The sequence below is a fragment of the Cyrtonyx montezumae genome, unplaced genomic scaffold (assembly GCF_038088225.1).
Source record: "Cyrtonyx montezumae isolate F1298 unplaced genomic scaffold, pur_monq_1.0 scaffold_1, whole genome shotgun sequence".
NCBI lineage: Eukaryota > Metazoa > Chordata > Aves > Galliformes > Odontophoridae > Cyrtonyx > Cyrtonyx montezumae.
The window spans coordinates 21,083,797-21,109,641 of NW_027071825.1; the positions used below are offsets into that span (position 1 = coordinate 21,083,797).

Below are 25,845 nucleotides of genomic sequence, written 5' to 3' on the forward strand. Positions count from 1 at the left end.
TTATTTGCATAGTCCATCACTTCACCTCTCATTTCAGTCCTTCACTGGCATGTCTTTCTCATCAAGGAGCAACCTTTTATTCTCACTTAACCTACAACTCCAAGTCCTTAACAAGAGGAAACCTGACAAGCCTATAATATTGTTATCTCACACCTGCAACAGATTAGCATACAAATCCCACTGTGACTTCACCTATTCTGTACCTTCAAGCTAGAATGAATGTCTCAGAAACATCTATACATTAATGTTGATATTCTCTATTATACTCTCTCTTCAGTCTGTTCTCTGCTCTGATATCTAATGAGATCACTTTCTATCATTATTTTTTGTTATAATGTACATTCACAGTTTGTTTCTCATTTTTACATATACTTTTCTAGTCCTTTGCTACATCATTTAGAGATTAATATGGTACATGCTGTCTTTTTGTCCTGCTTGTACAGTACCAAAGATAAAGGGTTCTCAACATAAGCCTATGATCCCAGTGACCTAAATTATTGCTAACAACCACCATTTTGATTTCTCTACTGCTAGAAAACAAAAGATTCTGATTTCCTATTCCATATTCCAGAATGGAGTTGCCATAATGAACATTGAACTGTCTGCTCATTTTCCCCAGTTTTATGTCTCACTTCTCTTCACAGGAAACCCTTTCTGGTCATCCTGTTTGTTTTTGCCTAGAGAGTCCTGCCTTCCCAAGCAGATCAGCCAAGTCCCCATTTCTTTGCTTCCCTACACGAGTGGGTGAAGTAGGACTCACAGGAGGATGATATTAAGATGTGAGACAAGCGTGGAAAAGCAAGCTTTCATAAGACTCCAGTCAGAGTTTTTCATCCCCACTCCTCCACCGCCATTTTTATTACATGACCAGTTGTAACCACTAGAGAACAATTAAGCATTAGAAATCTTCACTTCAGTGAGATTACAGACTGAAAAATAGTTGATTCAATTAATGCATATATATACAGAGATACATCTAATGCATTGTTCTACTACATTCGCCCACCCTTTTGCTAGTGCTAGGTAAGGCCATTCTATATTATTTTTACTCTCTCATTCCTTCTTGCTAGGAATAATGTACATACTGTACACCAACACAGTATGCAGAGTGGTGCTATTAATTCACCTTTTTATACTCATGGCTGATAAATAGTTACTTTGCAAATTAATTGTGCTTGAGGGCACCTTGCTTTTCTTACTTTGGCACAGCATCTATTGGAGCCAAGGGAAGAATTTCCTAGAACCTAGTCAAGAAGTATTGGTACACTAAGTATGCAGAGGAGTGTTGTTGACATTCATAATGCATGAAAGCAGATAGACTCTTCTTTCTCTGTATTCTATATCCACAATCACATAAGACTATAATATGTGAAACACAGGCCAACAGAAGGTTGTGGGGTTTTCTGTATGTAACAGGGTTTTCTGCCTCATTTTTCTAGAATGGATGATGCTGAAGCTTGTTTCATTCTGAGTAGCCGCTGTGAGGTGGACAGAACAGCAGCTGTAAGTTTTGAAGAAATAACCAGGAATGAGTGTTTATACTGATGTTTTCCTTGTACCTTCTCAGATTTATTCTATAAACAGATGATTAAAGTTAAATAAAGATACAAATTATGCATAAGAAGAGTTAACTTCAAATATTTTGTAATACTTCAGTAAATGCCACTGTTAGAATGAGTTAAAATCTTCCAGTCAGGAAATGTTTGCTGGAAACTTGTCAATTCATAAAAATTGTTTCTAGGAAATCTATCAGTTTCAAAACTGTCTGAAGAAAGCCTTGGGATTTGCTAGAGATCTCAGAGCTTTATGTGCTTAAAGTTCCGCAACAAAGCCTGCCATTAGAGGTCCCTGAAACTGGAAGCAACAGGATTTCGAGCTTCCACCTTTCAGCCATGGGTCTTGGTAGCTCAGGTCTCAACTATCAAGTCTGTTAAATACTTGGGAGCCTAGAAATCCCAGAATGTTAAAATTCAGATAAGTCTTCCAGTCTGTGGTTCCAAAGGAGAATGAAATAAGTCAAGCATCTGAGCTGTAACAGTGAGACTTTTGGGTCAGTATAATTTGAAATTTCTCAGTAAGATTTCATCTCCCTCTCTGTTTTTGCTGTTTAGATTTCCTTTGCACGGGGAATATGGAGCAGCAGTTTGTTTCTATTTTTTTGTTTGTTTTCTTTTACTGCCCCCTAAACCTTTGAAAGGAAATAGAACTTCCTACACTGTTCTACTGACTTCAGTAATATACAAGGCTACAGTTTGTCACTGAGATGACATCATCCATATGAGTATTAGTCTACAACTGATTTTTTTATCCTGCTGAGCTTGAGAAGTGCATTGGATTCTCTCCTACTTGTGACAGCTGTCAAAAATTAACAGATGCATTGATGACATCTCTTACCAGAACAGCTGTTGTTACTTGTGATTTTTCAAAGCCAAAGTTTTTGTCTCTCCATCTACCGTCCTCAGCAGAGGATCTACTCATTTGTCATAGCTGCTACCAGCAGTTCTGTGAGATGCTTGTTACTGCTATTTTGTTAGTGAAATTCTGTTTCCCATATTGGTTTTGCTTCTGATGATGGACATCAACAATAATTCAGAAATTCAGTAACAGGTGTTAGACAGTTACTTCATAAATATTGCTTCCTTTTTCACTTGGAGAAAAAGGGACTTGAGAAGTCAGTCCAAGACATTTTCAGCTTTCCAAAATCTCTTCTTACTAGGAATTCTCTCTTCTCTGGCAAGACAAATCTTTGCCAAGTTTTACTTTATTAAATGCAATTTTGACATCTCAGACCAAGACATAAGCTGCTCTTCTGCTATATAACATGGGACAGACATCTGTTTCACACAGTAGGATATAACTCCTAAAACTGAATTCAAATTGTACTTACATATAGATGACAATTTGTTGGCTTTTTTCTATTTTTGGATCAATGGTTTTAGAGAAGTAGTCTGTGCCAGACCATGAAGGTAGTGAATTTAGTGGGCTGCCTGTATTAATTTGCTCCACAAAATGGTTTCTTGAAACACTGCATCTATTGGTCTAACCCAGTGAGTGATAGGAGCTGTCCTTTGAGCTGTCCTATAGATAACTCAGTAATAGACTCTATAAATATATGAAAGATGACTTCTACTGCCAAAAGCTTTCTTCTGACAATTTCTGAAAATTCAAAGATGGGTGAGTTCAAGCTTGCCCTTTTTTCCTTCCTTTAATCAAATTGCATGACATTACTATACTGTTAATTCAAGTCTCAGTGACTTTTAAGCGTCAAACACATTAAAATAGGAAAACAAATTTATTTAAAGTCTTGTTTTGAGTTCTGATGATGTAAATTCCTGCTACACTTCATTTAAAATTTGCAGTTTTTGCTACATTAACTTAAATATCATCTCTATATTTACCACCAACAGTATATCTGGTAATTTATCATTGCGTGGAAGGGAATATATTTTTCCTTCACTCCCCCTAGGACCATATACTTTGTGATGAGAATAGAAACATACTTTTGCATTAGCTGTTTCCAGTTGCAGTTAAGTACATATTTAATGCCTTTTTATGTGCTAAAAATGTCAAAATTTTTCATCACCACAAACTAGTATAAGTTACTAGAAATGTAAAAGGGAGAGCCAAAAATACTACACAAATAGATTGAATCTAAGCACTTAGAATTTCTACCTGTATTTTCATTTCTAACCCTAGAGTGCTATTCTCCAGAGAAGAAATTGAGAGAGTAACCATGGGACAAAAACAGTTCAATTTTGTGAGAATCCTAAACAGCTTCCGTACATATGCTTATGACAATAGAAAAAATGTTAAATATTGATCATGCACGCACACTGAAACAAGCTCATGAATCTATATGAAGGGTTTAAGTACCAAATTACACATTTATAACTTGCTTCAAAAATAAGTCGAGAACAATATATATTTAGCAGTTTTGAAACTGCATATGTGCCAAATGATTGAGAGTTTCTAAGTATCTTTCCCATTCTTTTGTAATTATCTAAAAGATATTTTATTTTGAGATTAATCAACACCTTCTTCTGTGGGTCTAAGTTCAGTAATTTTTTTCTAATAACGCTTGCATTTTAACAATTGTAATAAGCATTATTCATTCTCAGTTTTAGAAATTCTTTAACCTTCCAAAAAATGGTTATGCTTTATAGAAAAATTCTAAAAAAAAATCTAAAAAGGATATATGAATAACAATGAGAAGAGCAGATGAAGAGTAAATACAATTTGAAGTGTACAATTAAACGTATTGTGATAGCCCAACGCTGTACCATCAGAGTTTAATTTTAGCACCTTATATAATCCTTAAGAATAAAAAATCATCTAAATTTTATTAAATCTAAGCTGCATTTCTATTCATGTAGTATATAGGGAACAGCTCTTTCCTACCATCTTACAGGCCAATGTGTTTTTTGCATGACTGCTATCAGAAGTGCAGCAGGAATTTAGTAACCTCAAACTCTGTAATGAAGCTACGTTATCATTGCAGCTGACTCTGAAGACTCTGTTTTCCTGGCACCTTTTGCATTAAATAAAAGCGTATCTGAGTGACCTCCCTCTGTCCCATTACCTAACCATTTGCTACTCCTGTAGTGTGTTGGCATTTCAATCCCTTGAAACTAATTAGAAAAAACAAAACAAAACAAAACAAAAATGCAAAGAATAACTCCCTAAAACAGCAGAACCACGCCCCCTCATAAGAAATAAATATGACAGAAAAAGAGAAGAAAATGTGACTTTATACAAGGAAAGCTTATAGCATGGTACCTCTAAGTTCTGAAATTTCCTCTATCAATGCAGTAATGCTACATCTGAAAAGGTTAATTCAAAACATAGGACCTAATGCATTTTACCATCCTCAAAAGGTCTTCCTGTTATTATTTCATTCTAGTATTTCTAGTGCAAAAACTACTCGCTACCATCTCAAGTGACATTAAAAAATCATGGTTTGAAAATGTCAATTAAGTAAAAGACAGAGATTTTCCCTTGTATTCATGAGTCTGAAAGCCTTTCTTATCACTGATGCTGCAAACATAATGAATCATTCTTTACATATTGTCTATTCATAGCACCAATTTCATGACTAGGCAAGACATTTCATCTCACATGTTGTTTCCTAAGCGCAGTGCTTAATTACTCCTTTCTAGTTCTGAAATAAATAAAAATTGATCACTAATACATTGAAATTAGCCATACCTCATGAGATTCAGTATATGAATTAGTGCATATATTACTGCATTCTTTCAGGGACGATCGGTATTCTTCTCATCATTTACTCGCTCTTGACAGTAACAAAAATAACTAACAGGACAGAAAATCTTTCAGAATCCTTTGATCAGTACCTAAATGTGTTTGTGCATATTCACATACTGAAATATGTCATATATAAGTAATATTACATATTATATGTAAGAAGTACATATATATCCATACCAGATGGTGGTGTTTGGTTTTAAAATGAGTTTTCTGCAATGCAGACTTTTAAAAGATTATTCTAAAGTATTATCATGATTACACGTGTTTTATTGTTATGTTCTCTTGCTATTTAATTTAGGATCATCAAACCATTTTGAGAGCATGGGCTGTTAAAGACTTTGCCCCAAATTGTCCTTTGTATGTTCAAATACTGAAACCTGAGAATAAATTCCACATCAAGTTTGCAGGTAAGTATGAGATTTCAGCCATTTGAACCACTTGTATTTGGCAGCTTGTTTCATAAATGCACAAGGCAAGGAAGATTCCCTAAGTGTAGTTACCAATTAGAAGCTAATTAAAAGCATAACATTATCAAGTACTATAGGTTAATATGTCCTATCAATAGTAAAATACCATTTCTATATTAAGTTCTTACAAATTAGCATTCAAAGATTGCTCATGTTATATAGCAGTGTTATTTGATAAGCCATACATTGTTACTCCTCAACTATAAATCCAGGTAGGTTTTATCCATATCTTTAAATCATTTCTGACTTCTACAACATACTGTTACCAAGAGGTATATGAAAAGACCTACTCATAAAAGGTTAAAATACATTCAAGAAACAACTGGGAAAAACAAACAAACAAACAAACAAACTTCACACTGGGATACGTTTTTTCTAGCTCATAGCTTCCTATGGAAAAACTTTCTTCTGCCTTTCAAACATCTTGGAAAGAGAAATATAATTTAGTTCTGTGCCCAGTGAAATTCATATCTCAGAGAATAAAAAATGCAAAATGATGTTAAGGGGTACAGATAAATCCTTTGTCAAAGAATGAATTACTAGCTCTAAATTCAGAAACTTTCTCTGCACTATGTAGGTGGATCTCTATGTCTCTCTGTCACATGCACATATATTCACTCACACGCATACATGTATGCAAAATATATGATTACTTTTTATAATGACAATTCATTTCACCTCTCTCTGGAGAAATAGCACTATGAAGCAGGAGGAAAACTTTCCTCTTCAACTGTAATTTGGAAAATTCAGTTTTCTTGAAGGATATTCTAAGCAAGAATAGATTGCTGATTCATACAAAATTAAAAAAAAAAAAACAAAACCTAAATGGAAAAATATTAGTCTCCTTCATCATCCCAAGGATAAGATGAAGAAGTAAATTTCACTGCAGAACAATTCCAGAGCAACAATTAAGGCTGAAATGATAAGGTTGCAAAGAAGAAAAAAAGAGCATAAATAGCAGTCTGAAAGTTATGAGAGTACGATCCTAAGCTGTGAGATAACACAGCAAGGAATAAGACTCATGCTGTGACAGGAATGGTGATGCTTTTTCATCTCCCCCTTAAAACCACATTGCACAAGCAATCTCTAGCCTCTCTACCCACGGCCACTTCTCTCAGTTAGTAACTGTTAACTAGCTGCTTCTAGTTGTATTTATAGGAAAGCTTCACTGAGTGCCTTGTCACTGTGGGTCTGCTCTGAAAGTAATGCCTCCTATTTTATAATGTTGGCCCATGATGTCAGAGGTGAATATTGGTGGTATGGCAGGGGTGGTTGAACCTTCCCATCAATATTTTGTTACGTTCTGTTGTCACGTGACAAATGACAGCAGAGAGGCAGTCTGACAGAACAGTGGTCAAAGTGGAAGTATGTATGAAGCAAAGGTGTGCCACTGAATCCCACCATGCAAAAAAAGTGGCACCCACTGGCATTCACTGGCACTTGCTGTACATCTCTGGCGACCAAACAGTGGATGTGAGCACAGAGGCAGTGGGTGCTGCATTTCACTAGTGGCAGCTGTAACAGTGGGTCGTCTACTCCAGCGTGTGTTTTCACGAGCATGGCCTACATTCATTGCTGGTGAAATTGCACAGTTAATGGTTGAAAAAGCTGTTTTGTAGCTAAGAATTTGCTCTATGAAACAGATTTATTGTGCTCTTTGGATCTGTTGTCATTTCCATGGAAATAAATAGGAGGCATTACCTTCAGAGTATGAAGTGATCTATATACGACTAGATTTGCAAAAGAGTGTTTTTCTCCACACATCTGTTCTAAGACTCACATTAAGAAATTGGATGATACATAAAGAACAAAACAAAATAAGCAAACAAAAAACAACCCCAAACCAAAACATTTTAAAATTTCCTTTCTTTGAGCTTAATCAATCTGATATCTCACTGTCTTCATTTATATTCCTTACTTCATGAAGGGCTTGAGAAAAAACTTATGTATTCTCTGCCATATTACTGGCCTCTAATATTATTGAAGAATTACTGCATTGCAGAGCTAAAAAAGTATACAGCACCTTACTTCCAAAAATAATTTTGAATGGATCACTGCATCCATTTCCACACATGCTTGCTTCAGATAGTATCACTTCTTTCTTACAGTCTCACCAGGCAACAGTTTATAGCAGAGAATTACAAGCATTTCTAGAAGATCTTACTGACTACACAGGAAATTTTTTAATTCAGTTTTATATTTGGTGAGGTTACCATACCAGCACAGTATAAACATATAACATAATCCCTGGATGCTGACCTACTGCAAATATTCGCCCACTAATACAACCGGAGTAATGTTTGCTTGCATAACTTTTCCTAGGAAGACTTGGCTGTGGTTACTAATCTTGTTCAGTTCTGCTTTGATCTGAGATACGTGCCTAGTGGTGGCAACAAACTAAAGCACTGTACAGGGTCTTTCTGAATAAAATTTGTTGTAACTGTATGCAACAATTTTAAGTGCTTTTCCTATTATGATTCAGGACTGTCTTATTACTGCCTTAATGCTAAGACTTCTTTTGAACCTGATATTCCTTTAAAAATGACTCCTTTCTCCTAGAGGTTTTCCAAATCAATACTGCACATTTTTATGAACCTTATATACTCAATAATTTAATTTCCTCTTCCTTTGCTTTTCCTTTTTCTTTTCTTTTTTTTTTTTTTTTTTTTTTTTTAACATGCAAGTTTAGAGACAACAATTCTCAAAAACAACGTTTCTGAACTTTAGGAAAAAAAACCCACAAAGACTTCAGAAAAATTCTCCTAACAAACTTTTTTTTTAAACTAAATTGAAAATTTCTAAAACACAATAAATCTTGTTCCTCAGCATGTTTAGTTAACCTCTAAACCTATATGGCATGAGACAGTACTGAAATTTAAACCTTAAGTCCCTTGTCCTGAAAAAAGTCTTCAGGATGCTGTCCTGTCTTGAAAACATTTCCATCTTGTAGCTCCTCCTTGTAGCTGTCTATCTCACCTTCCTTACCATCTTTTATTTTTTTACTGTTGTGGTTCACAACTCTATCTTCCACCTGCAGACTGAATCAAGACTAAATATATAAATCCTGTTCTACTTGTGGTGTTGGTTTTTTTTTTTCCTCCAAGCAGAATGCTTCCCCATGTTGTTAACTGTTCTGAGTGACATCAGTCTGTAACATTTGAGCATTGCACTTGTTAAACTCCAGCCAAGTTTCAAATGTTTTAAACCACGCTGTACTCCTCTAAAGCCTGTGAATTGCACAAAGATAACCAAAGCCTAAATATTAAATTTTCAGTTGGTGAGTGAAAGTGGGTGATGGTCATTATTCAGTCATGTTTTCTACCAAAATGTATTTTCTCAGAAAGTAAAATTTTTGTAAAAATTTGAATGGTGTACTTCTTTAGTATAAATGCAGTCATTCTGTTTGGTAAAGCAGTTTGACATCCTTAATATTTGATTCAAGATGAACTGCAATTTATTCCACTGCTGTACTGCCATACGGAATGAGTGATTAGGTGATATTAGTATCCATAGTCACAGGATTTGACCAGTTTCCCAGACTAGTGGACTATCACCCAGCTTCCTCCCTATTCAGTTTAGAACAGAAAGCATTAAATATTATGGATAACCCCAACCACAGGTCCACAGTAAGAGTCTTGGACACAAACAGAAAGCACAATGACACTGTAGGCAAGCTATGATCTGTGTAATTGGAGAAATTAATAAGTTGCCTGCACGCAAGTCCGATAAAAAGGCAGATGTAGCTTAGAAATTAAATTCAGATTCAAATCACATTTCTGCCTTGGGACTTACTGAGCTTAAAAGTTGATTACTGTTTATAAATAAATATTCTACTTAGCATTCCCTTTTCTACTTCAATTCCTGAATAGGATTTAAGAAGGGCTGCTTTATTATATAGTCTGGAAATTGTTTTTGTCAATGAATAAGAACACCGTTCCTAAATCATGGTAATTAGAGTGCTGAAGAAGGTTTTGTCCAGTGTTCTCATATTACCTCTGAGAATTTAAAAAGCTTCAAAACTTTTCTAAAGTAGGGTATTATTTTTATACTCATTTTACAGATTTACAAACACATGAGTGGCTCACTAACAAGTTCATAGTCCACAAGAGAATTGGAGGTTGTCCTATGAGTTCCAAGGACATAGCTACTGATGTAAAAGCACTTGACAACACATCACAAATTCCTTATACGTATGAGATCAAGATGACCAGAACAGAAACATTTTTAGTGGGTGCTATCCCCTGTTAGTGCAATCCATCCAGATATTACAGCTGTACATAGAGAAGATAGAGTATACAGAGGATTTAAGTGAGATACATACTGCACATGCATTGTACCATCCATTATTTACTCCTTTTCATTTGTATATAATTAGATCAGCATATACAATTTGGTTCAAGTACAAGACCTGAAATAGCAGATGATGAAATAATTTCTGTGTGTTTTTCCTGGGTCTGCTTTCAGAACTATCAGCTATATTCAGTCTTTTCTATGACATTTAAATAGGCCTTGATCTTTAGAAAGTGCAAGAACGCATTTCTCCTTTCAGAGGCAGAGGCAGCAACCATTAACTATTGTTAGGGGCAAATATTCATCAAATCTATAAAATAAAAGCTATTGCAGTGCTGTGCAAATATTCCAGAGCTTCTGCCCGACAACTAGTCTGTAAACCAGTACAGCATATCTAATGGAGAAGATACTACTGCATTGCAGTGTTCCACGTATGCTATTTTGTGGAGACAGAAATTGCATCTCTGTACTGTGCTTGATATGTCTATCCTAGCTCATACAAAGCTACAAAAAGGTGCAAAGTTATAAACTAAATTATGTTACTAGGCTTACTCATACTACCAATGGAGCAAGGTAGTGGAATCTGGATTCACAGGGCCACTGTATCCTCACTGTGTCCTGCAGCTGCACATGAAGTCGTAACCGATGAAAAATTAACTTAAGTCAAGCGTCCTGAAAGGTAGAATAGATGGGGCAAATTGTATGTAGCTGCTCTCCAGGTTCATGTGGATGCTGAAGATCTGGAGGCAAATTCTCACAGTTTACTTCACCACTTTCTTACCCAAATGTAGAGATTTATAATTCTGTTTAATGAAAAGTACTTTTGTAAAATGATTTCTGTATTTTTTTTTCCACAGATCATGTTGTGTGTGAAGAAGAATTCAAATATGCCATGCTAGCTCTAAACTGCATATGTCCAGCTACCTCTACTTTGATCACACTGCTGGTTCATACATCCAGGGGACAGTAAGTATATATTACTGTGAACAAACAAACACACACCTTGCAGAAGTTATAGCTACAATTCTGTGTAACATAGCTTACCCTGGACTTTGGAGAACCACTGCAATTTTAAAAATAAATAGATATTTTCTGCTCTTTAAAGACATCAAGATAGTTTAGTTATTGTATAATATTTTCAAAACAATTTCCTTCTCATGTTCCAAATACTTAATTTCTTGCATAGTGTTGTATCAGTTTCACAATAGAAAGTGTTGATTGACTTAATTTTCTTTTTTTGTTAACATATAGAAGGTTCTATTTAGTGCATGGACATTAAGAAGCAAGCAAATACACATATGAAGTGATAGTTTTTAACATAGACAGCGTATACGCATACAGAAAGGCATATGGAATTACAGTGTCTCTACAGAGTACATAATCACCTTAGAACTTCTCTATATTTATTAGGATCACTCTACCGCAGCAAAATGCAAAAGTACATATTTTTCAATAGGAATTGATGAGAAATCAGTTACTTTAACAACCATTTGGTTTAAACTTTGAAAACCAGTTCTTGTATATTAGGAAAACGTATTTTTTGCACGTAATTGTCAGTATCACTTCAAATCCTATTTACAGAAATGTACAGAATTGCTGGATGAGTACAAAAACACAGGAAAAGTGGAGATGTTTTGATGTCAGTCTTTTAGACAGCACTCAACAGAGCAATTCATTTCAAATGGATTCCAAGATACTGCCAAATGGCAATCTCGGGATGCCTCAGAATGAATATTAATACTGGACTAATTAGTTAAATTGACATGACTGTTCCTTAAAACCAAACTGTGTACATGAAAGAACAGAAACTACAGGTGAATAACTTCAAATTTCAAAACAAACAAACAAAAAAGCAAATGTGAGTTGCCTTCACAGTGCTAAGAGTAAAAAAAGATCACAGTGCCGGTGACAGAGCACTGGCACAGGCTGCACAGAGAGGTGGTGGAGACGTTCAAGACCCACCTGGATGCCCACCTGTGCAACCTGGGCTAGGGAGCTGCTTTGGCAGGGGGTTGGACTCAGTGATCTCTAGAGGTCCCTTCCAACCCCTACAGTTCTGTGATTCCATATTCCAAATGCAATATCTTTGCTATAAAATACATAATTCCCAATCTGCTGTTTTTGCTTCCCTTTTTATTTCTTAAAACTTCTAAGATTCACTGGAAATACTGGACCTTGTTTCTAAGACTAATTTAACTCTTTTCAATTTTTTATTCTATTTTGTACATGTGCATAAATCTGCTCAAAGTAGTAAGAAAGCCACCACATCAAGCATTCAGTATTTCCAGATGAGGAAATAGCTGCTATCTTTTTGCTGGCCTGCTCAGTATTTAGAAAAAAAAAAATACTGCATTCATGGAAACATTGTGTAATAATGTACTTGAACATACTTTTCTTCATTAACTGCATGTTATGGAGGCCACATTTAATCTGAATTAAAAGTTAAAAGCGCAAATCTTTAAGTTGATCATCAATAACCACAGATTTAAACATTGATTTTTAACAACTGCACGCTTCTTAATATTCTTTCTTCAAAGGAAAAAAATTACACACAAAAAAAAATCACATAAGTGATTTAAATCTGTGAAAATAAATTCTTTTTTTCTGTATCACTACCTAAGTGTCTCAATTTTCAAAAACTTACTTCAATTTTTATTCACAATTTTTATGTGTGATATTCACATCTGCTTTAAATCTTTACTAACTAAAATAAGGTCACAGTGTGATAGAGGTCTGTAGGAATATTATACTTAAGTTTCATTATCAAGTATACACAATGTTGCATTATTCATTACAATTTCCAACAAACTGTAGTTCTTTAGGATTGTTGGTAAAATCAGTGATTCAATGATTCTGCATTGTGATACCCACATTTATTTTGAAAACACATTTCCCCCTGTATGTTCTTAACTTCATCTATAGGTTGTCGTTGTAGAGCAGAAAAAATTGCTTTGAATGTGGGTAATTAAGTCAGACTGTTTAAACTTTGCTAGATATGTTCTTGGGTTGTGCAATAGTTAACTTCTAATTGTTAGTTCCTTCAATGGCCTTAATTTACGCATAAGTAAAATGATGACATATGAACATTTGAATTTAACTCAGGATAAGTACAAACATTCTGTGGAAATGGATTATATATGTTTATATATACACACACACATTTAAATTCAAACTAAACTGTATCTTAATAATTAAAGATGTTGGATAAAGAGACTTCTGCTGTTAACAGAGACTTTCTGTTGCACTGGTTCCTGTTTCATTCTCCTTTTGCTGTCCTATTTACTACCAGTACCTGCATTAAGCTTTTAGGATGTGAGTTTTAAAATCCTCATTTGCACTTAATTCACTTAATAAAGAGTAGGCTTGGATTATGAGGAGTCCACTTCCAATCTTGAGTAATCCTTTTCAAGACTATTAGTCTATTCAAATCACTGAAAGGGTTTTCTTAAAGATAGTTCATGTTTTCACCGAAGCCCCAACTTTATTGACTCACAAGTTTAGGAACTTTACTGTAGTGGTTGGAAGTGTTTGTTAGATTTATATCATAAGTAAGATTTTATTTAGGAAATAGTTTGACTGATAATTCAGAACTTCAAAAAAAAAAACGCTTCCTGCTACTCAAAAAAACCAGATGTTCTCACCCTTAGTAATCACTTACAGCTTTATCAGGGTCCCTTTCCTAGAGCTCTTTTTGATACAGCCTTCTCTGCCACTTGCAGTAGACAGCTTATCTCCTTATCTTTTACATCTGCTTGGAGCTGGTGTTCACAGCCACCTGTAGCTGTAGTCACTGCTGAGGGAGGTCCTGGAAACCCTCAGCCACTGCAGTGCTCCCAGCTGCCAGGACACTAACTTGACCCTTTTGCAAAGCTTTTTGGAAGAAAGATGCTTCCAAAAGCCATCCTTACCAACGTTTATCAGAAAACTACCGAACACTTGAACACTGAAAAAGCTCTATCATAATGAAATATGTAAGAGTAGCAAAAGAAAAAAGGACAAATGACTGCCTGTTTCTTGACATTCCACAAGGAACAGTTTCTCTTTTACCACAAAATTTTGGACACGTGCAACCAGAGGAGATTGTCAGAGCACTGAAGAAAACACTTCTCTGATGAGAAGTAATTCATTAAGGGAGAATATGACCACTGCCAAATTCTAGGTTCTTGTCATTTCTTAGCACAGCAAAGTTAAGTTCTTAGCATACAGGGCTTACATTTCAGTGTATTTAGTGACAGTTTGTAGCTTAAAAATATTGATGCCGCTGTTTGTACCCTCATAAATCAAGTACCACTAATGTATGTATAGTTACAAACAAGGAAATAAGTGGTGTGACACTTAGTCATGTAAGCTTCACATTTATCAGAAAACAACTAAACACACATGGATATTACTGCAAATTGAAAGCAATAAATAGCAGCAGAACATAGAAAAATAATTAATCCGTGCTACCCTAATTAGAATGATAAGACAATAAACAGTAAAGAAAAATAAACATGCATAAATTGAAGACAGCATATCTACCAGTATTAAACTGTGAGGAGGTTAGGGAAAATGTTCAAGCAGTTTTGACCAGACCCAACTTTCAGTCTATTAAGAGGAAGCTTGCTGCTGCTCATGCCATCTAGCTTTAATACTATTCACACTGATCAGACTACTTGCAATTCATTTTTTTCTCATCTAAGCTGTTTGTAGAATTTAGATCATCAGGCATAAAATTTATTCTTATTTATAATTTTATTATTGATTATGAACATTAACCTTTAAACATTTCCAATCTATTAATAGAACTCTTAACAGTTTATAATACAATACAAAGTACTGGAAGAAAGTACCATTTCTGACCTGAACTTCATGTGATCATTACAGAACAGCACCATGGGAAGCATTTCGACAGCTTACTGGAACCAAGCAGACTTTGAACAGGTAAACATTTCAGTTTTGGGGGCAAAATTAAATATGGACCTATTTTCTCTTGCAATTAGGTTTCTAGTTCTGCTATTCTATATCTGTTTTCAATACAGTTAAAATAAAAATGTTTACCTTATATCCCTTAACCTTGGAACAAAATGTCTCTGTGCTGAAGGTGAAGAAAAAACAAATCATATCAAGATATTGAAAATTAGAAATGAATGCTAAGTCCTAGTATCCAGAGATCTTAGCTTGAGAAGGCAAAATGCAGAGCGTATTCATCAGTTATACATTCTGATAAAGATATATGCATCCAACTACATGCAGTAAAGCCCATGTAAATGGAACCTTGTTTCCTCATAAAATTTCAGTAAAGGAAGAGGTTCACAGAGGCCCATAGTCCGCAAGTTTTGGTATTATTAAAGTTTGGAACATTTCCACTAACAATGCTTTTGGATGAAAAACATTAGCTGCAAATAGTAAAGAACCCTTAAAATGATTTAATCAAGTAATAATTTCTTTTCTTGCATTAGAAAGAGGTTAGTTTTCAAGGCACAATAACTAAAAACCTCTTTCTAAATACTGAAGATAACAAACAGATGAGCAAAAGCAGAGGAAAATCTTACAGATGAAGTGACATAAGTCCAATGAGCCCTACCTACATAAGTTATTTTCAATTAGTCTTTACCACTTCACACAGGGGCCAGACAATCTGTGAAGGAGCATCTGAAGAGACTGCCTTTATGAATAGAATGAGCATGCTGTTGCTTTTACCCTGTCATCTTTCAATTGCAGTGAATCTATTTCTTATGGTGTGAATTTAACCTAATTCTACCATGTTTATCCTGGTATTGAAGTACATAATCTGATTATTACTTAGCAGAAAATGCTCTTTAATTCATCAAAATAATCTTCGTATTTACAGTATTACCAAGCTTTGACCTCAGATACTTCTTTGAGATTAGCCCATGAGACCTTTCCGATAGGTGTTTATAATTTCTACTGCTAAATGATGATGCTCTGATTAGTAAGAATTGCACATTAAGTTTTAAATTATTCTCTTTATCTGTACATGTTTCAGAGAGAGTCAACAATCACCAGAACAGTGGCAGAAAATGTATGGCAGATGCTCTGGTAACGAAGTGTTTCACATTAACCTGGAAGAAAGTACTTTTTTTGCTGAGTATGAGGGGAAAAGCTTCACATATGCTTCTTTCCATGCACATAAAAAGTATGTTTATTTTCCTAAAAAGGATTGACTTGAAAATTTTGCCCCAAATGTAGCTCTGCATTCAAAAGTGCAATATAATGCATTACTCTGTTTCTGGATTAGAACATCTAGCCACCAATATATTTCTTCGATATTCTCCTGTAAGTTACAATTGGTCATGTAAAAGCTTCTATTGGAACCTTAAAATGCAGCTCACTCTGAGAGAAAAGAATATAATATATATATATATATATATAGGATAAGCTTGACAACCAGAAAGAATCGTACCTTAGACACACGTTATTTCAGAACACAAATCCTATTCCCATTTTTTCGGTTTCTTTGATGCCAACTGGAAATACAGTTTCTTTCATGGCACGTTCAGTGCACGTAAAGCATTCAGTTTTAAGCTGATTCTTGCTATATCCTGAAGACTGTTCAAAATAATTCTTTTTCCAACTTAGACCGAATTTTAATAATGTTACTATATCTTCTTTATGTTCCAGATCATACATCTTTTATTCAGTACTGCTATGTGACGTGAACACAGAGACTGAACATAAATCACGTATATTTAACAAAATTAATATATCAAACTCAGCACACTGATTTTATTTTTATACTTAATACGTGCCAAAGATTTTTTTTTAGTTTTAATTCCTTATATTCTCTCACTAATCAAGTAGATTTTTAGAAGCAAATGGTAAAAATGAATGCTGACAGTAGTTTCCATGACCTGGAACAATTTAACATGATGAATACATTTTTTCATATAATGTATCCATTTCTCTATTAATAATTTCTCAGAAGGGATTAATCTTCTGATAGAAAATTAACTGAGACAGCTTTAGAAGAATCTCTCTAGAGATAAAGAAATACATTGGAATCAGATGCCTATGGATTAATCACTTTAAAAAATACTCCTTGATCAGAAGTGATCCACTTAGGAGAGAACGTTTTTCAAGCATTTGACATCCAGAATTCTGGAAACATTCAATTTGCAAAGTGTAAAATACACAGAGGGCTCATTTTTGATAGTGGAAATTCTACTATATACAGAACTATGAAAAATGAACCATACCTCTCCTTTTCTAATTAAGGTTTGGAGTCTGTCTGATTGGTGTTAGAAAGGAAGATAACAAAAACATTTTGCTGAATCCAGGTCCTCGGTATATCATGAGTTCAACAGATATTTGCTTTTATATAAATATCACCAAAGAAGAGAATTCTGCTTTCAAGAAGCAAGAAAAACACAGAAAAAGACATGAATCAAAATTATCTTATCATGGAGCTTCTAGGTTGCCTGTACACAGTATAATAGCCAGCATGGGTAAGTAAAAAAAAAAAAGTCTCATAACACTCAATAAACAGTGTATCTAAAGCTCTTAAAGATACATTCCTATAATTGAGAAATTAAAATAGAGTGCAGAAATAAAGTATATTAAAAATTATCCCTCTTATTTTCCTAAGAAGTGGACTTTTCCCTTGATTGTATATATGTGTGTATATGAATACAGCGTCATAAAGACATCAGAAATCTAACTGGTTTTTTTTTTTACAATGAGTTTACAATGTGCTTTGCACACATGGAAGTAGCATCAATTAATTTAATATAAGTTAGTTTAATTCTACATAATGGTAATTTTCATCAATATTTATCTCCTTTTCCATGCCAAGTTGCTAGTTGGTTTTATTACAACAAAGAATCTTGTTCAACTATTGCATTTTCTGTCTGATTTCAGGAAATAACATCTTAAGTTAAAAACAGAATTAAAAATTAAAAATTAAATTTAAAAATACCAAGAACTCAGGTGCTGACTTCTAACAGAGGCTTTAGAAACGTGAAATTATCTAGTGAGTTTGTTACATGCAGTGTCCAATTGTCATTATTACTAAATATTGTGCATGAATGAAATATGAAATCTACTGATGATGCATATTAATGAGTTAATTATACTTGGTATATATAGTGAAAGTGCAAATTCACAGGAAAAGGCTTCCTCAAGCCTAAATATGTTATACTTTAGTATGATAAACACAATTAAAGAATGAAGTATTCCTTTCAGTCTTTATCCACATGATCTGAAAATCCCTACTAAGTATGGGAATCTCATTTAAACGTTTTGACAATCACTTGGTAAAACCAATTTCAACACTACTTCAGGAACTGTGGCTATCGATTTACAAGACACAGGATGCCGAACGTCCAGCGGACCTACGCTAGCTCTTCCTTCTGAGGGAGGTAAAGAGGGCAGACGGCCCAGTATAGCACCTGTTCTGGAGGTTGCAGACTCATCCTCACTTCAGGCATGTGACCTGCTAAGCGACCAGTCAGAAGATGAAACTACACCCTCTGATGATGAAATCGCTGCAGGCTTAGAGTATGTAGACTTAATTTAAACTAAGAAACACCATTTGAAACAAGCATGGATAGTTTTGGGGCACGCAGATCAATCCAAGAAGTTGTAGCAAGACACACAAAGGAAGTATTTCTTTTTAAGAAATGCCACTGTCTGGTAGCAGCATACTGTTATGCCTGCTTTGAAAAAAGAAAAACATCTCGACTTACAGATTTTCTACACACTGTAGTAAAGATCTGTGTGTAGCAGTTCATAGCATACACATGAAGTGACATTCATGACCATTTTTCCAACAGTTCACATTTGCTAGGACTCAAGTAAGCTATAAACATAAATACTTCTGTCCTGACAGTCAGGTAATTTAACAAGCACACTGAACACTAAGATTACGTATCTGACTTCAAAACATAGGAACAATCCAAAATGTAATGAGATCATATTATTGCATCTCATTTAAAATGTTTGTTAGCACATTACTGAAAGTAATGATGCATTGCTCACAAAAAGCAAATCCTGTAACAGCCATTAAAATAAGATAGGCAATTATGTTTACTGGGATTACTGATGAGGATATTAAAACTGAAATACTCAATTACGCCAATGGCTCACCTAGTGGTTTCACATCTGCAACTTTAGTCAGTATGAGAAGCCTCAGGGAAGATCATTAAAAAAACAATGGAAAAAAAATAGAATAAGTCATCTTCAGTGTACAAGCTGAAATAACAAAATATAAAAGGGCTCCTATTTTCTCAGTCTTCACTGATTGCTGTAGATATCCTGATCATGTACGTGCACCTGAAAGCTATTCTAACTCCCACTGCAATTGACAGCCTTCCTCTCTATCACATACTCTTATTAAAAATGAAGGCCAACTAGAAATTTTATTTTTGGTAAAAGGTAATGACCTAGCTCATTCTTGATGAGATTCTGAAAGGCACATGGAGAAGGAAGAGTGTTGTTTTCTAGTTTCTTCTTCATTTTCCCACTTTCTTTATATTCCAGTGTGTTTAAAACACTAAGACCACATACACTACAGTGTATCAGCCCAGTGCCAAAGATGCTTATACAAAAAACTAGCTGAGCAGAATTCCTTCGTTTCACAAAAATATGACAACTGTTGGTACATTTTATAGAATGGGTCAAAGACTTCTAATACATATATTTGTTCACTTAACATACTTGAACGCTGGTCCACAAACAACTGTTAAACTTAGACATAAGTATAAACATCCCGTAAAACAGTTGTATAATGAATTGCGTTTCATTAATTGGCTATACTGATTTTTTTTTCCTATTCTACTAGGTATGCCAAAGGCTATCCTCCTTATTCCCCTTATATTGGAAGTTCTCCCACATTCTGTCATCTTCTTCATGAGAAAGTGCCCTTCTGTTGTCTAAGACTAGATAAGGTAAAGGGAGCCTTGTGGTATTGGATAAAACTGAAACTGCATTCACATTTGTCTCTTGCATCTAGACAGTTAAAATTCTAGTTTTTGCTTAGATATGAGCTTTATTAAATATTAGTTTTCTCATCCTTCTTCATCACCAAGCATTTGGATCCATCTAATCAGCTCTATTTCAGGTCAGCTGATACAATTTCCCATTTCTACCGGTAAAACCTTCTGTACAACTAAATCCCTTTATTCATAGCCACTAAACTCGTTTCTCATTTTAATTTTAGGGGTGCCAGCATAACTACTATGAAGATGCCAAAGCATATGGATTCAAAAATAAATTAATTATTGTTGCAGCAGAAACTGCTGGAAATGGCTTGTATAATTTTATCGTTCCACTTAGAGCTTATTACAGACCGAAGAAAGAACTCAATCCCATTGTATTACTCCTGGATAACCCGTATGTAGATTTTAAATATAGTTCTCTCTTTCTTTCTTTCCTTTTTGTGATACATTTTAAAATCATTTTATCATTACTTCGGTAGGTGATCACTCTTTGGATGGCCAACTTAAAATCAAAAACATTATGGCACATACATCTTTGCAAGAAGTGAAAAAATACAGAAGCTACATTCATTGTCATATACAAAACTGACTTTCTTCTGAATGTAAATGGCTGTATTAAATCCTAATGTCTTTATTCTCTACAGGTGACATTTCAATGAACTATTAAAATACACAAAATATGAACAGTCACTGAAATTAAAAAAAAGTCAATCTGTAACATTTTCATAGTTATTAAACTGCACTTCAAACATTACTTTTACAACAAGGCACTTAATAGCCTTAATTTGGATATTTTTAATAATTGTAGACTCTTAGATAAGCAGCTCTTTAGGCCAGCAAGATCCACCTTCTAATTCCCTTCCGCTGCAATAGCATGAACCTATAAACTTCTTGTTAACACCGCATTTGTGTGGAGACTGCTGAAATTATTAACCTTCTTGCATTAGCTTTTTAAAATTTCAGGTAAAAAAATCTTCTGAGAAGAGTACTGCGTTTATAATCTGAACTTAAATAAAAGCATTTTTTTTTTTCCTTCAGGGCTGGGGAGAGCTCCATAGCACTACATAAAACTTACAACTGCAGCACTTTCCAGTTTTTAGGTTTTACGTCTATATATGCTATGGCATAAAATGAATTACATAATTCAGTAAAAGCTTGACTTGTTCTTTAACGATGTCTTAATTTATAAGTTTATAACAGATACTTAAGCTTATAGATGTGAGCATACAGTGCCCTCTAGTGCTTGCTGCCTTCTCCACTGCAGTGCCTGAGCTAACATACTGTAATTTTACACCTAAAATTACTTTTCACCAGCAAAAAGTTGTGGCAGTTGATTAAGTTAGAACCCTTATTGTTGCTCCTTCTACACAGTATTTGCAGTGGCTCCTCCCAACATCCAGAGGATTGCAGAGTCCTACCTGAAAAGCCAGCTTTTTTTTTTTCCATACATGCATTAGGCTGAGTTGTTAGTGCCACTCAAGTCAGCTGACATTCAGCAGGTTCTTTCACTGGACTCAGGAATACAACCACCTTTGATGAACCTGCCTATGCCTTTTTATTGTCCATTTCTGTTTATCAACCCTGTATTATAGTATGTCTATTCAGATATCTATGTGTGTCATTTTTTGAGATTTCAGTTGTTCCTCAGTATGCAAGAAGAAATCCAGTGAAATTTTTGAATAAAGAAACAATAGAATTTTTTCCATACTGTTTCAAAAACAATGTTTTTGTTTTCTTCAAGATTTCTTGAAGATTTCTTTCAAGATTGACTTGAATAGAGTTATTAGCAGAATCTTTGAGTTTTAGCTAAACATTTTTATCAAGTTCTCACTGCTTATTTTAAATACCCTCAGTTCATGCACTAGAATACAACTTGACAGCAAGTCTTTGAAATGAATAATTTTTATATCTGGAATTGTACTGTGCCATAAATTTTCTGATTTAAGAGGTGCATTTTATAAATAAGCATGTGGTCATTCTGATCATTCTTTATGATTACAGCACTGTTGATTCAGTTTTTCTGCAGTCCTATTACCTGTATAAAGAGATAATACTTCCAAGTTTGCTTTTTAAAAAAAAAACATTAAAAACCAAGTAGTTTGGATGATGATTTTTTTTTTTAAGTATTCTAGAAGAGATGCTGCTGTTGTGATATTGTGTTTCATTTTGTAATCCCATCTGCTGCTTAGGCCAGATATGCATTTTCTGGATGCAATCTGTTGGTTTCCAATGGTTTACTACATGGTGGGCTCTATCGACAAGTAGGTGAAGTAACTATTAGAAAACTTAACATTGTAGTGGTCAGTGGCTTGTTTTGTGTATTGTCATTGCATGTTTATGTGTGCGTTATATGTGAAGATGATCTATCTGCATGCATGGTTTGTGTCTGTGTGCTATAGTTTGGGACTTAAATTTGACTTCTAAATGATATTATTAGTAAGAAGCGTGACAGAGAGCACAGTTTAGTACCTTCAAAACCCAAATATTAACATATTTTATTAGCACATCTCTAGAAACTGCCAGGTAATAGCTCTGATTCTAGTGATGACATCCCAATGCATATTTATTTACAGACTAGGGTTATGTAAAAAAGCTATATACTGTAAGCAACACTAAAACTAACGAGTTTAAATGTGTCCAACAGTCTTCATTTACCCCACATAAAATGTTTGCCTACTCCTATATTTGTCTTCAGAAATACTGCTAGTATATTTGCATATCTAGGCTTTGCAACATAGATTTAACATAAAAATCAGAGAGAAATGAGAATGGAGAGGAGCAATGGCTCATTAGCATTTTAGTCAGTTCCTATGTCTAGAGCATCAAATCAAAGTAGAAAATAGCTTACTTCACTACATAGCTGCTATTGAGGTGAGGCTGCAAGACCATAGTACCCATTCTCCATGTGGACTTCAAATAATTTATTTCCTGCCCTGAAAACCAGAAGCCATTTTTTCAATGAAATTTTAGGTATTCAACATTTTTGAAGTTTCATCTTGTTGTAACAAGGCCCTTAGAACTACTTATAATAGTGTAAGAGCTGCAGATTTATGTTGGCAATATCTTGGTCACTGTGTGATCTGCAGAGAATCTATAGAAATGTTTTTCATTCACTAGATATGTTCTTCTAAAGCAAAAATGTCTTGGAGTTGTTAATAGCTTTTTTTCTTTTTTAAGTTCTTAATCCTATAACAGTTATAGAAAATTAATACCAGCAGACTAATTGAATTGATTCACAGTACCCAAAAAAATTATTAACCCAAAGATCTTATACTGTTTTAATTAACTTGGAATATCAAATTCTAATTAAAAAAAATCTGGTTTTACCTCAAAAAGGAAATAACTTAAGTCCTTTTCTAAAGGTCGTCTTGTTTGTTCTGAGGTGTGCGTTATTTCTAAGAAATGAATGCTTAAAACTGAGGAGTACGGTCTATCAAGGACATTACTGCACAGAATTCTCTAGCTTGCAGTAATGTTAGCATTGAACTTACCCATCATTCCCAACAATGCAGTCACTCGAGAATCAGATTCTGTAGTTTATTTTTCAAAATTTATGTTCATCAATAACGAGAGTTCATACTTATTCAGTGTTTTAAAAAAGGATTACTAATGTATATAACTCCTACTTGTTAGAAGTGAGCAGCCTGCAGAAAAACACTTCTACAGAAATCCATAGCTTGAATGAACTTCGTCAAAATGCATGAAGTTAAGTTAAACATCTGCAGACCTCAAGTAGAAGAGATGCATGATCTCTAACTGAACAGATTCCAGTAATGCAGGAACCTTAATTATTAAGAAATATGGCTAACTGAATTAGAACTCCAATAAATATTTTTATAACTCTCCACGTCTAACTCAAAAGTAGTAATACGACTAAAAAATAAGAATAGTTTCTACATCGCTGAAATGCAGAAAACGTGGTTGTATTTTAGAATATGCTGCTATGTTCATCCATTAAGAGACTGAAATAGCAGTAATTAAATTAGAGACAGGTCAGGTTTCCACATCCGTATTGACAATGACAGTGCATGTCATATACGTATTTTTTTAATAGTCAACCAGCAGTTTCAAAAATTGTATGATGTACTTGTTCTGGAAGAACACAAAATAAACAGCAATAATGTGTACCCTTTTCATTATTCTAAGACTTCAGAACAGATTCATAGGATACACAAAACTTAGGAACCTTAGAAGATCATTGAGAACAGTAATAACTGAATCAGTACAATTACTATTGTAGATTAGACCAACTGCCAAATGAGAAACAATTCTAACGAGGAAACAGGATTTTTTCCCCCTCTTGGAAGTAAACAGAATGATGCAAAAATGTAGCTTTACAGTTGCCCCTGGAAACCATGAAATACCCTTTCTTCTCATTTTCACTTAAGAGTTGCTTGGTTCCTAGTAGCTTTTACTACAAAAAATCCTTCTGAAACTTTTCCAGAATAGTTTTAAAAGTAACTTTTTCCATAGAAACCAACAACAAAAATGTGCTTCAGTTTGGAAATAAACATAAGATGTGCTGGCAACTGTAACTTAGTTGTCAGCGATTGTTTCCTGTGGTCAAGCTTCACAGTAGATACTGTTCGGGGTGGGGGGGGAGGGTAACGTTTTACTGAGGTATGGCTGCTCCTAAAATCTTTGCAAGAAAACTCCAATTACATAGCTAAAAGAGGAGTGTTTTAGATGTCCTGTTAGAACCCATATTATGCTTCACTTTCAAGACATTAATCATGATAAAGAGCAACTGAAATACTTTTATCAATAAATGGATCTAAAATTAAATAACAAATCAAATTGTTGAAACAAATATGGAAAGACTGTATGCCCAGACAACTGGTAAAGGCTTACTTAAAATTTTTGAAATAATTCTGCAATTTTATCAAGAGGAAACTGACCATAACAACCGACTGATGTGTATTCCATACGACTTCAAGGAAAATCCTCTTCTCTCAAGTCAATATATTTTTGACAGACTGTATTAGAAGTTACAGTATATACGTGGAGTTGCAGGGAACCAGCAATTCAACAACCATCACTAATCTTTTAAGTATTCCAGATTTATATGACTTGTTGGTTTCTTTCTTCCTCTTTCTCTTCACAAAAGCCTAGATGACTTGTTAAGATGTGGGGTCACCTTTGCAGCTAACATGGTGGTGGTGGACAAAGAAAGTACAATGAGTGCTGAGGAAGACTACATGGCAGATGCTAAGACTATTGTAAATGTTCAAACACTCTTTAGGTAAGAGATTTCTGTGGTCTCTTCTAACAAATTAATTAATCACAAAATACCTAATAATGCATTCAGATGTGGGTGTTTTTTTGTTTTCCCTTTCTTCTCTCATGGAAAAAAGCCTTAGCAATAAACTGTTTCTTGGCATAATTATCTTGAAATCTCAGACAGAACTCATCCCCAAACTGGAGGAAAATTTCTAAGACAATTTTCAGGTTATCAAGAAAGAAAAGAAGGCTACTTTTGAAAACAGGGCAAAAATATTTTCCTTAGTCTTTATACTGCTAAAGATTACTCAAAAAAACAGTTCATTTTAAAGCAGCAGCTCATGCATTACTATTGAAGTTAATAGCTTAAACTTTGACTATAGATTTTTCAACAAAAATTAGATTTTTTTGGCATGTATATGCAGTATTACCTGTGACAGTAACATACTCATTCATGAAGGAATACAGAGTAAAAAAAAATCATCAGTCTAGGAAAGAGTCTAAGAAAGCAGCACTGTGTTGAAGAGTTCAGAGACATCCTGATAATTTGAGAACCTCTCCTGATGAAAGCTATGCTTTGTTCAGTATCTCAAAGCAACAAGTACCAAAGGATAGAAGTCACATTAAACAAAGTTCTCAGTTTCTTTAAAGAAAAAAAAAAAACC

General features: G+C 34.4%; 2 protein-coding genes across 4 annotated transcripts in view; one reads left to right on the top strand and one right to left on the bottom strand.

Annotated features, from left to right (window-relative positions):
- CFH (complement factor H) overlaps positions 1-25,845 on the bottom strand; it is a 210,504-nt gene that overhangs the window by 110,912 nt on the left and 73,747 nt on the right. The window lies entirely within an intron of this gene.
- KCNT2 (potassium sodium-activated channel subfamily T member 2) overlaps positions 1-25,845 on the top strand; it is a 115,437-nt gene that overhangs the window by 66,747 nt on the left and 22,845 nt on the right. The window contains exons 13-23 of the mRNA XM_065743118.1: positions 1,440-1,503; positions 5,564-5,672; positions 10,880-10,988; positions 14,889-14,945; positions 16,012-16,161; positions 17,241-17,470; positions 18,305-18,521; positions 19,804-19,909; positions 20,182-20,354; positions 22,150-22,221; positions 25,068-25,202. Coding sequence (XP_065599190.1) covers positions 1,440-1,503; positions 5,564-5,672; positions 10,880-10,988; positions 14,889-14,945; positions 16,012-16,161; positions 17,241-17,470; positions 18,305-18,521; positions 19,804-19,909; positions 20,182-20,354; positions 22,150-22,221; positions 25,068-25,202 — 1,422 coding nt within the window. The remainder of the gene's footprint in view (positions 1-1,439; positions 1,504-5,563; positions 5,673-10,879; positions 10,989-14,888; positions 14,946-16,011; positions 16,162-17,240; positions 17,471-18,304; positions 18,522-19,803; positions 19,910-20,181; positions 20,355-22,149; positions 22,222-25,067; positions 25,203-25,845) is intronic.